This window comes from Callithrix jacchus, chromosome 20, assembly GCF_049354715.1.
Source record: "Callithrix jacchus isolate 240 chromosome 20, calJac240_pri, whole genome shotgun sequence".
In the NCBI taxonomy this organism is placed as follows: domain Eukaryota; kingdom Metazoa; phylum Chordata; class Mammalia; order Primates; family Cebidae; genus Callithrix; species Callithrix jacchus.
In genome coordinates, this window is record NC_133521.1 from 11,127,508 (window position 1) to 11,140,505 (window position 12,998).

General features: G+C 37.1%; 1 protein-coding gene across 17 annotated transcripts in view; it reads left to right on the forward strand.

The window, feature by feature from the left end:
• Window positions 1–12,998, forward strand: part of CHD9 (chromodomain helicase DNA binding protein 9) — a 286,203-nt gene that overhangs the window by 88,643 nt on the left and 184,562 nt on the right. For all 17 annotated transcript variants that reach the window (XR_013530432.1, XR_013530433.1, XR_013530430.1 and 14 more), the window contains one exon: window positions 6,251–7,865. Coding sequence is in view for 13 of the 17 variants with exons in the window: in XM_078358110.1 (XP_078214236.1) it covers window positions 6,414–7,865 (1,452 nt within the window). In the remaining 4 variants the exon portion in view is untranslated. The remainder of the gene's footprint in view (window positions 1–6,250; window positions 7,866–12,998) is intronic.

Genomic DNA, 12,998 nt, shown 5'->3' on the forward strand with positions numbered 1-12,998 from the left:
CCAAAAAAAGTTTGTCATTTTCATGAATAAATATTTAATTTCTGACATTATGTGCTACTATTTAGTAGATATAAGAATACAGCCCATAAAAATTATTGACTTAAATTTTATGGGGAGCTTTAAGATAGTATGTAAACTGTAGAATGTTAGCTGGTACTAAGTCAGAAAAATAAAGCAAGGAAGGGGGAGTGTGAAGCATTGGAGGGGAAATAATGACATTTTAGAAAGGGTGATCAGGAAAGGCCTCGCTAGGAAAGTCACTTTTGAGAAAAGAACTTACTGTAATGAAGGAATGGTGCATCGAGCTATGGAAACAGAGGAAGGTACATTTCTTTTTTTGATTATTAAGATTTTTGTTTTTAATTATAGGATCCATATAACAAAATGTGCTACTGTAACTGTCAAGTGTACAGTGCGGTGGCGTCAACTTCATTCATAATGTTGCACAACTGTCATCACTACCCATTTCCATTTTTTATCACCTCAAAGCTCTGTACCCATTACCAAATAACTTCTGTTCTTCCCTTTTGCTAGCCCCAATAACCTCTAATCTAGTCTCTATGTACTGTCTGTCTCTATGAATTTGCCTATTCTAGATACTTCATGTAAGTGGAATCACATAATATTTGCTTTGTGTCTGCCTGCTAGTATCTCTGAACATAGTGTCCTCGGGTTCATCCATGTTGTAGCATGTATCAAAATGTATTACTTTTTATGGCCGAGTAAGATTCTATTATATATATCTGTTGATGGACACTTAGATTATTTCCAGCTTTTGTCTATTGTGAATAATGCTTCTGTGGGTGTTCATTTACAAGTTCTCTGTTTGTGTCCCTATTTTCAATTGCTTTTGGTGAATAATATGTACCTAGGAGTGGAATTGCTGGGTCATAAGGTAATTCTCTGTTTAACTTTTTAAAATTTTGCTTATTTAGGTAGCATGCGGTGGCTCATACCTATAATCCCAGTGCTTTGGGAGGCTGAGGTGGGTGGATCACCTGAGATCAGGAGTTTGAGATCAGCCTGGCCAACATGGTGAAACCCTGTGTCTACTAAATATACAAAAAATTAGCTGGGCATGGTGGTGGGCTCCTATAATCCCAGCTACTTGGGACACTGAAGCAGGAGAATCACTTGAATCCAGGAGGCAGAGGTTGCAGTGAGCCAAGATTGAGCCATTGCACTTCAGCCTTAGTGACAGAGTGAGACTCCGCCTCCAAAAATAAATAAATATTTGCTTATTTAATTAGTTTTTTGTTTGTTGTTTTTGGAGACAGGGTCTCACTCTGTAACCCAGGCAGAAGTGCAGTGGCACAGTCATAGCTTACTGCAGTCTTGGCCTCCTGGGCTCAGGCAGCCCTCCTGCCTCTGCCTCCTGAGTAGCTGGGACTGCAGGCACACATGTACATGTCTGGTGTATTTAACTTTTTGAGGAACCACAACACTATTATCCACAGTGGCTATACATTTACATTCCTACCACGAATATATGAGGGTTCCAATTTCTTCACATCTTCTCTAACACTTGTTTTTTATTTTTTATACCATTCCTAATAGGTGTGAAGTGATATCTCGTTGTGATTTCTGTTTGTATTTCCCTAATGACTGATGTTGAGTGTCTTCATGTCCTTCTTGGACATTCCTATATCTTTTTTGGAGAAACATCTAATGAAATTCTTCTTCCATTTTTAATTGGGTTGTTTTTCATTTTCATTTTTAATTGGGTTGTTGTTGTAGGAGTTCTTTAAAAATTCCAGATATTAAGCCCTTATGATATACATAATTTTCAAATACCTTCTTGCATTCTGTCGGTTTCCTTTTTATTATCTTCTCCTACCTTTGGGTTTAGTTTGCTTTTCGTTTTCCTTAGGGGTACAGTTAGGTTATTAATTTAAGATACATCGTTAAGAAATCTAGTTGTTTACAGATATAAATTTCCTTCAGAGTACTGCTTTCACTGGATTCTGATAAGTTTTGCTATATTGTGTTTCCATTTTCACTTGTCTGAAGGTATTTTCTAATTTTTCTCGTTATTTCTTCTTAGACCCATCGATTGTGTGCTATTTAATTTTTACATATTTGTGAGTTTTCTAATTCAGCTTCTGTTATTGATATTTAGGTTTATTCCATTGGAGTCAGAGAGGACACTTTGTATACTGGTAATATTTTTAAATGTTTTAAGAATTGTTTTGTGGCCTACCATATGGCCAGTCTTGGAGAGTGTTTAATCTGCACTCTGGAAGAATATGTATTTTCCTATTGTTGAGTGGAGTGTTCTTTATATGTATGTTGGGTCTAATTGGTTTGTAGTGTTGTTCAAGTCCTATTTTCTTATTGATTTTCTGTCTGGTTGATCTATCCATTATTGAAAATGAGATATTTAAGTCTCAAACTATTGTAGAACTTTCTACAACTATTTTATTCAACTATATTGTAGAATTGTTTGTTTTTCCTTTCAATTCTGTGTTTTTGCTTTATAAATTTTGTGGGTCTATCGTTAGGTGCATATATGTTTATAATTGTTATATCACATTGATAGGTTGAGTCTCTTTCATCAGTGTGTAATGTCCTTCTTTGTCTCTTGTAACCTTTTTTCTCTGTCTCTCTTGCACCCAGCCATTTTTTTTTCAGGCTAAAGTACAGTGGCATAATCATAGTTCACTGTAACCTTGAACTTCTGGGCTCAGGAGCTCCTCCAGCCTCAGCCTCCCAGTAACTAGGACTACTGGTGTACACCATCACACTGGCTAAAAAAAAAAAGTTTTAACTAAAAAAAAGGTTTTTTTTTGTAGAAATGGTGTCTTGCTGTATTTCCCAGGCAGGCCTTGAACTCCTGGCCTCAAGCAACACTGTTACCTCAGCCTCCCAAAGTACTGGAATTGCAGCAGGCATGAGCCACTATGCAAGGCCCTCTTGTAACCTTTTTTGACTTACAGTATTTTGTTTGATATTAATATACTCACCCCAGTTCTCTTTGGTTTCCTTAAGCTCTTTGATCACATCTAAGACTCTTGATTTCAACTTTTTGACCATCAAATCTAATGGACTTTCTTAGGGACAATTTCTGTCAACTTTTTTCTTCCTTTGAATGGGCTTTCTTATTCTTTGTGTGCTTTGAGGGTGTGTGTGTGTGTGTGTGTAAACCAGACCATTTGATACTGTGATGTGCTAACTTCCAAAATAAGATTTTCCCCCTCCCTTAGCATTTGCCATTCTTGATTATTGAATGCTGGAGTCATTCATTTAGGCATTTTTTCAAACTGTTTTCTGTAGTGACTATATTTGTTGTTGTCTGAGGTCACTGAAGCCTCTATTACTTAGGTTTGTGTTTAGCCAGTGTTTTAATACAGATTTCCTTGAATGCCAAAAGTAATTTCTTTTTATATTGCCTTTATCTTTTCAGCATTCTCTTGGTTGTTATATGTATAACAACATACTTGGCTCTTTTTCTTTTTCTTTTTTTTTTTTTTTTTTTTGAGACAGAGTTTCACTCTTGTTATCCAGGCTGGAGTGCAATGGCACAATCTCGGCTCACCACAACCTCCGCCTCCTGGATTCAGGCAATTCTCCTGCCTCAGCCTCCCAAGTGGCTGGGATTACAGGCACACACCACCATGCCCAGCTAATTTTTTGTATTTTTAGTAGAGACGGGGTTTCACCATGTTGACCAGGATGGTCTCGATCTCTTGACCTCATGATCCACCCGCCTCGGCCTCCCAAAGTGCTGGGATTACAGGCTTGAGCCACCACGCCCAGCCTTAGCTGTTTTTCAGAGTTCCGATAAAGTTGATTCTGACACCTCCTACTTGTTTTTGATGGTTTTGTGGAGACACGTGTTTGGAGCTGTGTACTCTGTCATTTTGCTGACATCACTCTCTCATGCTTGGCTTTTTAGTGACCTGAGAAGGCCATTGTGGCTGAAGCAAGGAGGTGAGCAAGAGAGAAAATGCCAGAGATGAGGGCAGAGAGCTGGTTCAGGTGGTAGTACAGGGCTGTGCTTACAAGTCATAGTAAGGATTTCAGTTTTTAATGTGAGTGAGATAAAGAGTCATTGGAGGGTTGTGAGCAAAGGAGTGGCCTGAAATAACTTGCATTTTAATGAGATCACTCTCACAGCTGTTTCGAAACAGGGCAAGGTAAATAGCAGGCTGTTAGTTTCCAGTCAGGTGTCCAAGATGAGAAGTCAAGTAGTTTGTTAGGTATATGGGTCTAGATTTAAGGTAGAGATGTATAATTAATAGATATAAGTTTGGGAATTGCCAATATAGAGATTTTATTTAAAGCCTTGAGATTGGATGAAATCACCTTGGAAGTGAGTATATTTAGAAAAGAGAAGAGGTTGGGGTCCTCCAACATTTGTATATTGAAATCTGTAAAAAGAGAATGAAAATGAACACTCAGAAAAGTAGGAGAGAAACCAAGTGAATATCATATGTAACAATTAAATAAAGGTAAGTGTTTCAAGGAGGACTTCATGATAATTACAGCAAATGCTGCTGATAGGTAATGTTAGATGAGGAGTGAAAAATAACCCTTGGATTTAGTTATGTGAAGGTTCCGTATATCCTCAGGTCAGTTTGGTGAGAAGATGGGAATAAAACTGAATTTCAAGAGAGAATAGCAGCAAATAAATTGAAGACAGATTTCAATCTGTTTAGAAACCTAAACAGATTTCTCAAGTTCTGTTGTAAAGAGGAAGAAAGAAGGGGGAGGGTTTTTTGTTGATTCTTTAGTTTTTATATTTCTTCAGGTCCCTAATAATAAGGAGCTTTGTGGATGATAATGTGCATCTTCTAGAGAAGTGGTCCTCAACCCTTTTGGCTCCAGAGACCGGTTTTGTGGATAGGGGTAGAGAGGTTGGGGGATAGATTCGGGGAGATGATTTCAGGATGAAACTGTTCCACCTCAGGCATTAATTAGATTCGTGTAAGGGAGTACAACCTAGATCACTTACATGTGCAGTTCACAATGGGGTTTGTGCTGCTTTGAGAATCTAATGCTGCCGCTGATGTGACAGGAGGCGGAGCTTGAGCAGTAATGCTGGCCAGCCTGCAGCTCGCTTCCTGTAGTGCAGCCTGGTTCTTAACAGGCCACGCACTCTGCAGCCTGGGGTTTGGGACCCCTGTTGTAGAGTTATCTTTTGTGACAGAGTCAGTAAAAATCATTTCAAAATGATTTTTAAAACTTCAAAAATCAAAATTGATTTTTGAAGTTTCAAATTTTCATTGATTAAAATGATCACAATAGCTTACTCCGGCTCAGAAAAAAAAAAAAAGAATTTTTTCTTGAGTCATTTAAAAATATGTCTATTCTAGAGTTACTTATTTAAAAATTTTTTCAGAGCGTAATTTTTACCTACACTACTAGCTTATTTTAACATCGTCCTAAGTTTCAAAGTTGTATTTTCTTTGAGAAGACACAGACTTCCACTGTAACTTAAATCATCCAAAGTAACTTCATCTATTTAATTTTTTCAGAGAAAAATCTATGATGCAAATATTTATCAAGTAAAATTAGTTGGTATTTAGGTTTAATAAAATTTTTTTTTTTTAGACAGTGTCTCACTCTGTTGCCTAGACTGGAATCCAGTGGCACAATTATGGCTCACTGCAGCCTCAACTTCTCAGGCTCAAGCAGTCCTCCCACCTCAGCCTCCCAGGTAGCTGAGACTACAGGTGCACACCACCATGGCCGGGTAGTTTTTAAATTTTTTTTTGACATGGGTGTCACACTTGTTTCCCGGGCTGGTCTCAAACTCCTGGGCCCAAGCGATCCTCCTTATCTAAAAGATATAACAGAAAATTAGAAGTTTCAAAATAATTTTACTCATATAATTTTATTCTTAAAGTAGCTTTATTGAGATATAATTCAGATGCCATAAAATTCATCCATCTAAAGTTATATTTAGTGGCTTTTAGCATATTCAGAGTTGTTTGTCCATCACCATAACCAATTTTAGAACATTTTCCTTACCCCAAAAGGAAATCCCATAACCTGTAGCTAACACTTACCAGTCACCAGTCCTTCTACCCACTCACTATGCCACCAGCTCTAGGTGACCTCTTTTTTCTCTATATATATATTCTTGCCTACTTTTGATATTTTATATAAATTGAATCATATAATACGTGGTTTTTTTTGTGACTGACATAATGTTTTCTCTTTCTTAATGTTTTCAAAGTTCATCTATGTTGTAGCATAAATATATCAGTACTTAATTTCTTTTTATTGTTTTTCTTTTTTTTTCTAGCATTCTGATGCTCCATGACATGTCATTCTTTAGAGCAATAATGAATATTGACCTGTTTTGGATTAGTTGATGATCTTCAGAAATGATCCAATTATATCTACTATAGAGAAGCTGAATATACTCCATCTGGAGTGAACAGCCAGATTGTTACAGAATTTTCAAGATGACAGATCCAATGATGGACTTTTTTGATGATGCCAATCTTTTTGGTGAGACCTTAGAAGGTTTGTCAGATGATGCATTTGTACAACCAGGTCCTGTTTCACTAGTTGATGAATTGAATTTGGGTGCAGAATTTGAACCGTTGCACATAGATTCACTGAACCATGTTCAAGGTACTCCAACACATCAGAAGATGACTGATTTTGAACAGTTAAATCAATTTGATTCAATGAAATTTCACCACATTAATCAATCTTTTGGTAGCCCGGCTGAACATGTGTTATCTCCACACTCTCAGTTTAATTGTTCTCCAATCCACCCCCAAAACCAACCCAATGGTTTATTTCCAGATGTATCAGATGGCAGTCCAATGTGGGGCCATCAGACAGCTACTAGCATTTCAAATCAAAATGGATCTCCTTTTCACCAACAAGGACATTCACACGCTATGCATCAAAGTAAAAGCTTTGTGGCACACCATGACTTTGCCTTATTCCAGGCCAATGAACAACAAACCCAGTGCACTTCACTACGCTCACAGCAAAACAGAAATAATCTCAACCCAGGGCAGAATTCTCTTAGCCAGTCTAAAAATTTTATGAATGTTTCTGGTCCACATAGAGTCAACATTAACCACCCACCACAAATGACTAATGCATCTAATTCACAACAGTCTCTTTCAATGCAGCAATTTTCTCAATCGTCGAATCCTTCAGTACACTTCCTCAAGTGTAGCAGTCATCAAGAAGGAAATTTTAATGGACCTTCCCCAAATATGACTTCTTGTTCTGTCAGTAATTCACAGCAGTTTTCTTCACATTATTCCTTTTCCAGTAATCATATATCACCAAACAGTCTACTTCAGTCCTCTGCAGTTCTTGCACCTAATCACACAAATCAGACTTTATCTGATTTTACTGGAAGTAATTCCTTTTCACCTCATAGAGGAATCAAGCAAGAATCTACTCAGCATATCCTAAACCCCAATACATCATTGAATTCAAATAATTTCCAAATGTTGCATTCGTCACATCCTCAGGGTAATTATAGCAATTCAAAATTATCTCCTGTGCACATGAACTTCCCAGATCCTGTTGACTCAGGAACTCAAATGGGCCATTTCAGTGATCACGTAGAAACTAATGGCTTTTCATCTTTAGAAGAGAATTTACTTCATCAAGTGGAATCTCAAACTGAGCCATTCACAGGACTTGACCCCGAGGACCTCCTTCAGGAGGGTCTTCTTCCTCACTTTGATGAGTCAACATTTGGACAAGATAATTCAAGTCACATTTTAGATCATGACCTTGATCGGCAGTTTACTTCACATCTTGTAACACGGCCTTCTGATATGGCTCAGACTCAGTTGCAAAGTCAGGCTCGGAGTTGGCATTCATCGTTTTCTAATCATCAGCATTTACATGACAGAAATCGGCTATGTTTACAGAGACAGGTATGTAGCTCTTGGCCTTTATTTTGGAGGTTTGGGGGTAGGGTGGGCTGTTAGTCATTGGGTTAATTTTATATGAGACATAGTCAAGATTTCTGAAGCTTAGTAATCATATTAAGTGAACATACATATTTTGATATGTTTACATTGTTTTAGAAGTCTTATTGAAAGTGATTAACTGATGTGCTCAAAATAATAGATTAACTTCTATATTTAGAAAATTATAAGGTTAAAGCCTTCTTTTGTGATGTTTATGAATACCTTTAAGAGGAAGTTATTTTATCAAAAACAACTTAATCATAATTACAAGGGAAAAAACAGACTGGGAAATTTTTATTACAAATACAGTGGGCATTGGGTTCATATTCCTATAAAAAGCTTTATAAATTGATTAGCAAACTTTTAAGATCTCAGTTGATAACTAAAGCATATAAGCTGAAATTCACAAAAAGGAAATTAAATTAGTAAACAAAACGTGAATAACATGTAGCTTTAATAATAAAAATTCAATTTAGAGTATGTTTTTATTTTTAACCTATTAGAAAAATATTTTAAATCTTAATGCTTACTGTTGGCAAATTTATGGTGAAATTGGTACTTACATGGCTTTGTTAATTGATACAAATATTTCGAAAACACTTTGATACTACATTAAAAAGTATAAAAATTCTTCATTATGATAACCCAAACATAGCAGAAGTGATGTTACTCAAAGATATTTATCTTAATATACTTACAAGGGACAACTGAAAAAAGCATAGCTCATTATTGTAATCATATTAGATAGACTATAGGCACTAAAAAGATTTTGAACACTGACATTGAGAATATGTTAATGATGGGGAAAGAGCAGAATTCAAAATTAAGATCACAATGAAGAAAGGTTAAGAGTGTGGCCTCCGATACCAGACTACCTGGTTTAGAATCGTGGGTCCTGTTACTTACTGGTTGGATGACTTTGACTTAGATGATTTCTGTGCATCTCTTTTTCCTCATGTTTAAAATGTGAAATAATAGGATCCAGTTAATAGGACTTTGGAAAGGACTAATAAACTTATAATATATAAATATGCTTAGACTATGCCTAGCATATGGTAGGAAATTAATAAATTGTTTTTGTTTTATTGAGACAGGGACTCACTCTGTCACCCAGATTGGAGTGCAGTGGCACCATCAGGGCTCACTGCAGCCTCAACTTCTCTGGGCTCAGGTGATCCTTTTGCCTCAGCCTCCTGGGTAGTTGGGACTATAGGCACATGCCACCATCCCCAGTTAATTTTTGTATTTTTTGTAGAGATGTGGTCTTGCCATGTTGCCCAGGCTAATCTCAAGCTCCTGGACTCAACTAATCCACTTGCCTTGGCCTCCCAAAGTACTGGGATTATAGGCGTGAGACACTCTGCCCAGTCTGTTTTTATTAATTACACTTTTTTTTCATAGTAGTATGAAAATACATATATGGGCTATGTTAGCTTATGCCTGTAATCCCAGCACTTTGGGAGGTTGAGGTGGGAGGACTGTTTGAGGCCAGGAATTCCAGACCAGCCTGGGCAGTATAATGATAGTCTATCTCTACAATAATTACATTTTTAAAAAAATTAGCCAGGTGTAATGGTGCACTCCTGTAGTCCCAGCTACTGAAGAGGCTAAGGTGAGCAGATAACTTAATCCCAAGAGTTCCAGGCTGAGGTAAGCCATGATCACACCACTGCCAGTCTAGGCATTAGAATCAGACCCTGTCTCTTAGAAAAAAAGAAAATTTGCATATTTAAAAAAAAAAAAAACAGAAGAAAATAGGTTTAGGGTAGTGCAATTAAACTTTTCTTTCTTTTCTACAATGTTGTGAACATATTACTTTTATAATAAAAAATGTAATATTTTATATTTTAAAAAATTATCTTGTTAAATTAAGAATTCATAAAATATTTCAATACGTTGGTTACCTGTGAGATTCAGTGGACAATGAAATATACCATAGTTCTTGAAATTAAATATGTAGGGATCAGTTTTTCATTTTAAAGCCTTGAAGTATTTGAAAAAGATAAAATCTTTGTCTTTCATTGGATTGACTTTAGTTCTATTTCTTTTTTTCTTTTTTGAGAAGGAGTCTCACTCTCTCCCAAACTGGAGTTGCACTGACACAATTTTGACTCACTATAACCTCTGCTTCCCAGGTTCAAGCGATTCTCCTGCCTCGGCCTCCTGAATAGCTGGGATTATAGGCGTGTGCCACCACACCCAGCTAATTTTTGTATTTTTTAGTAGAGATGGGATTTCAGCATGTTGGCCAGGTTGGTCTCTGGTCTCAAACTCCTGAACTCAGGTGATCCACCCACCTCGGCCTCCCAGAGTGCTGGCATTACAGGCGTGAGCCATTGCACCCGGCCACTTTAGTTCTATTTTAGAATAATATTTCAGCACAGTTTTTGAAATGTCTAGAGAGATGTAGAAATGTTCAAAAGACACTTATAAACCCTTCATCTCCCCTTCTTTTTGTGACATGAGTTGAATATTGTGATTTTGCTCCCTCTACTGGAGGAAGATCAAGCATCTCAGAAGCACCCTGGGAAAACTCTCCACTGAACTTAGGTGCATCTATCTACTTTGTATATAGGTTTCTGACTAGTTTGTCCAATCATTTTGTCCAGTGTATACTTGAAATTATGAGATTATTGATTTCTTTTTAAAAATTTATTTTTCTAAGGCATGTCATCATTTTGATTCATGTTTTGTCGTTTTGTAATTAATGCATTTCTAAACATGTTTCCCTTGCTTTAAAAAGTAGTAAGGACTTTTTTTTGTTCGTTTATTAAAATGGGGTTTCACCATGTTGGTCAGGCTGATCTTGAACTCCCAACCTCAGGTGATCCGCCCGCCTTGGCCTCCAAAGTGCTTGGATTTTACAGGCTTGAGCCACCACACCCAGCCCATAAGGACTCCTTTTTATAGATTCAGAATGAATGGAGGGTAATTATAAATAACTAAAGTAGTCTCTAATGCTAGCATATAGATAGAGAGCACTCCATCTGAGAGAAGTTATTTTCAGACCCACCTTAAGCAATCTAACTTGTTCTTTTTTTCACATGTCCAAAAACTGATAAAGGGCAGTTTGTTTGGAATACTTTTTTGACTTATTGAAAGTCTATTCTTGGTCAGGCATGGTGGCTCACGCCTGTAATCCCAGCACTTTGGGAGGCTGAGGCAGGTAGATTACCTGAGGCCAGGAGTTTGAGACCAGCCTGGCCAACATGGTGAAACCCTGTCTCTACTTAAAATACAAAAATTAGCTGGGCGTGGTGGCACATGCCTGTAATCCCAGCTACTTCGGAGGCTGAAGTGGGTGAATCACTTGAACCTGGGAGGCAGAGATTGCAGTGAGCTGAGATCCCACCATTGCACTCCAGCCTGGGCAATTGGAGCAAGACTCCGTCACAAAAAAAGAAAAAGAAATAATAAGAAGAAAGTCTGTTCTCAACCAGGCACCATGGTTTATGCCTGTAATCCCAAAATTTTGGGAGGGTGAGACAGGAAGATGACCTGAGCCCAGGATTTTGAGACTGCAGGGAGCTGTGATTGTGTTGCTGCACTCACCGGCCTGCGTAATAGTGAGACCCTGTCTCAAAAAACAAAAAACCTCTGTACTCAAGTTTCCTATTACTTCTTAGTTTAAAAAATGATATTCGGGATTTGTTGTTTGAAAGACTAAAAAAAGAGAGAGAGAATGGTAGAGAGGATTATTGTGATTATTACTGTATGTTCCATATTAGAGTTATATGTATTGAATTACAGGTCACACATCCTAAATATGTGAAATGCAGATGACAATATGTGGAATTTATGACAAATTTTGACAGAGCATAGACTTTTTTTGCCTATATAATTTTTGTCATGTTCTTTATTGTTATGGTATTTCATAGCTGAAATGTTCTATTAAGGAGTTCTTATTATGATGCCTATGGTTCTATGGAAGGAAATTTTTTTCTGCGTTCTTTATTGGGCTTCTTTAACTTTGTTAATTGTAGTAATTTCATTTTAGACTAAATTATCATCACTACATATGTATAGAAGTTAGCAGATTTAAAAATAATGAAGTGGCATTTTTTTTTTTAGTTTATGAAAAATAATTCTTTTTCATAGAGCCAAAACAAGATATTCTTTAATCTACTGTATAAAAAAACACTCTATTTAGAATTCTAGAAAGCTTTAGTGAGAATGTTGAATATTTAAAGAATATTTCTAAGCCTTGCTTTTTTTCTTTTTTCTTTTTGAGATGGTCTCACTCTGTCACCCTGGCTGGAGTGCAGTGGTAGAGCTCAGTTTACTGCAGTCTCTGCCTCCTGGGCCTAAGCGATCTTCCTGCCTCAGCCTCCCAAGTAGCTGGCACCACAGGCATGCACTACCATGCCCCACTAATTTTTGTATTTTTTGTAGAGATGGGGTTTTGCCATGTTGCCCAGGCTGGTCTCGAACTCCTGTGCTCAAGTGATCCTCCCGCTTCAGCCTCCTAAAATGCTGGGATTACAGGAGTGAGCCACTGTACCTGGCCCAGCCTCTTTTTTTTAATTCCCCAACTATAGAGGGGTGATTATAGATATAATTTCAAATATCTCAGAGTACCCTGAAGTCTGTGTCAATTGTTAACAACAGTGAATATTGCTGATTTGCCTCTAGATATTTTACTGTTTAGAAAAGAGAGAGGAGCCAAGACACAGCGGGAAGAGGGGCCAGAGGGAAATGGAGAATAGGGGGGTTGTTGGGAGGAGGAAGAATTAAGAAAAAAATGGAGAAGCTACAGTAAGTGTTTCCAAATGAAAGTATATATGAGGCATAACACAGGGAAAATACTAGCTTATCATCTCTTAATTTTTAGAACAAAGGAATTTTGAGAGAATAAGACTCTGAACCTTTTATTGCTCTTGTGACAAATATTTTCTGCTGTCTTTATAACAGAATCTTTAGTTTTTGACTTATTTGTAAAGTGGAAATAACATATGGAGCACTATGTGATCTCTCAATGTTTGTAAATTAAGTTTACTGTAAAAATTCTGTAGAAGCGAAACATGTTATGAAGGATGGCAGAAATAGAATTTTAAGATGTACTCATCATACATAATGTTTTATTGGCTTTTTTTGGGG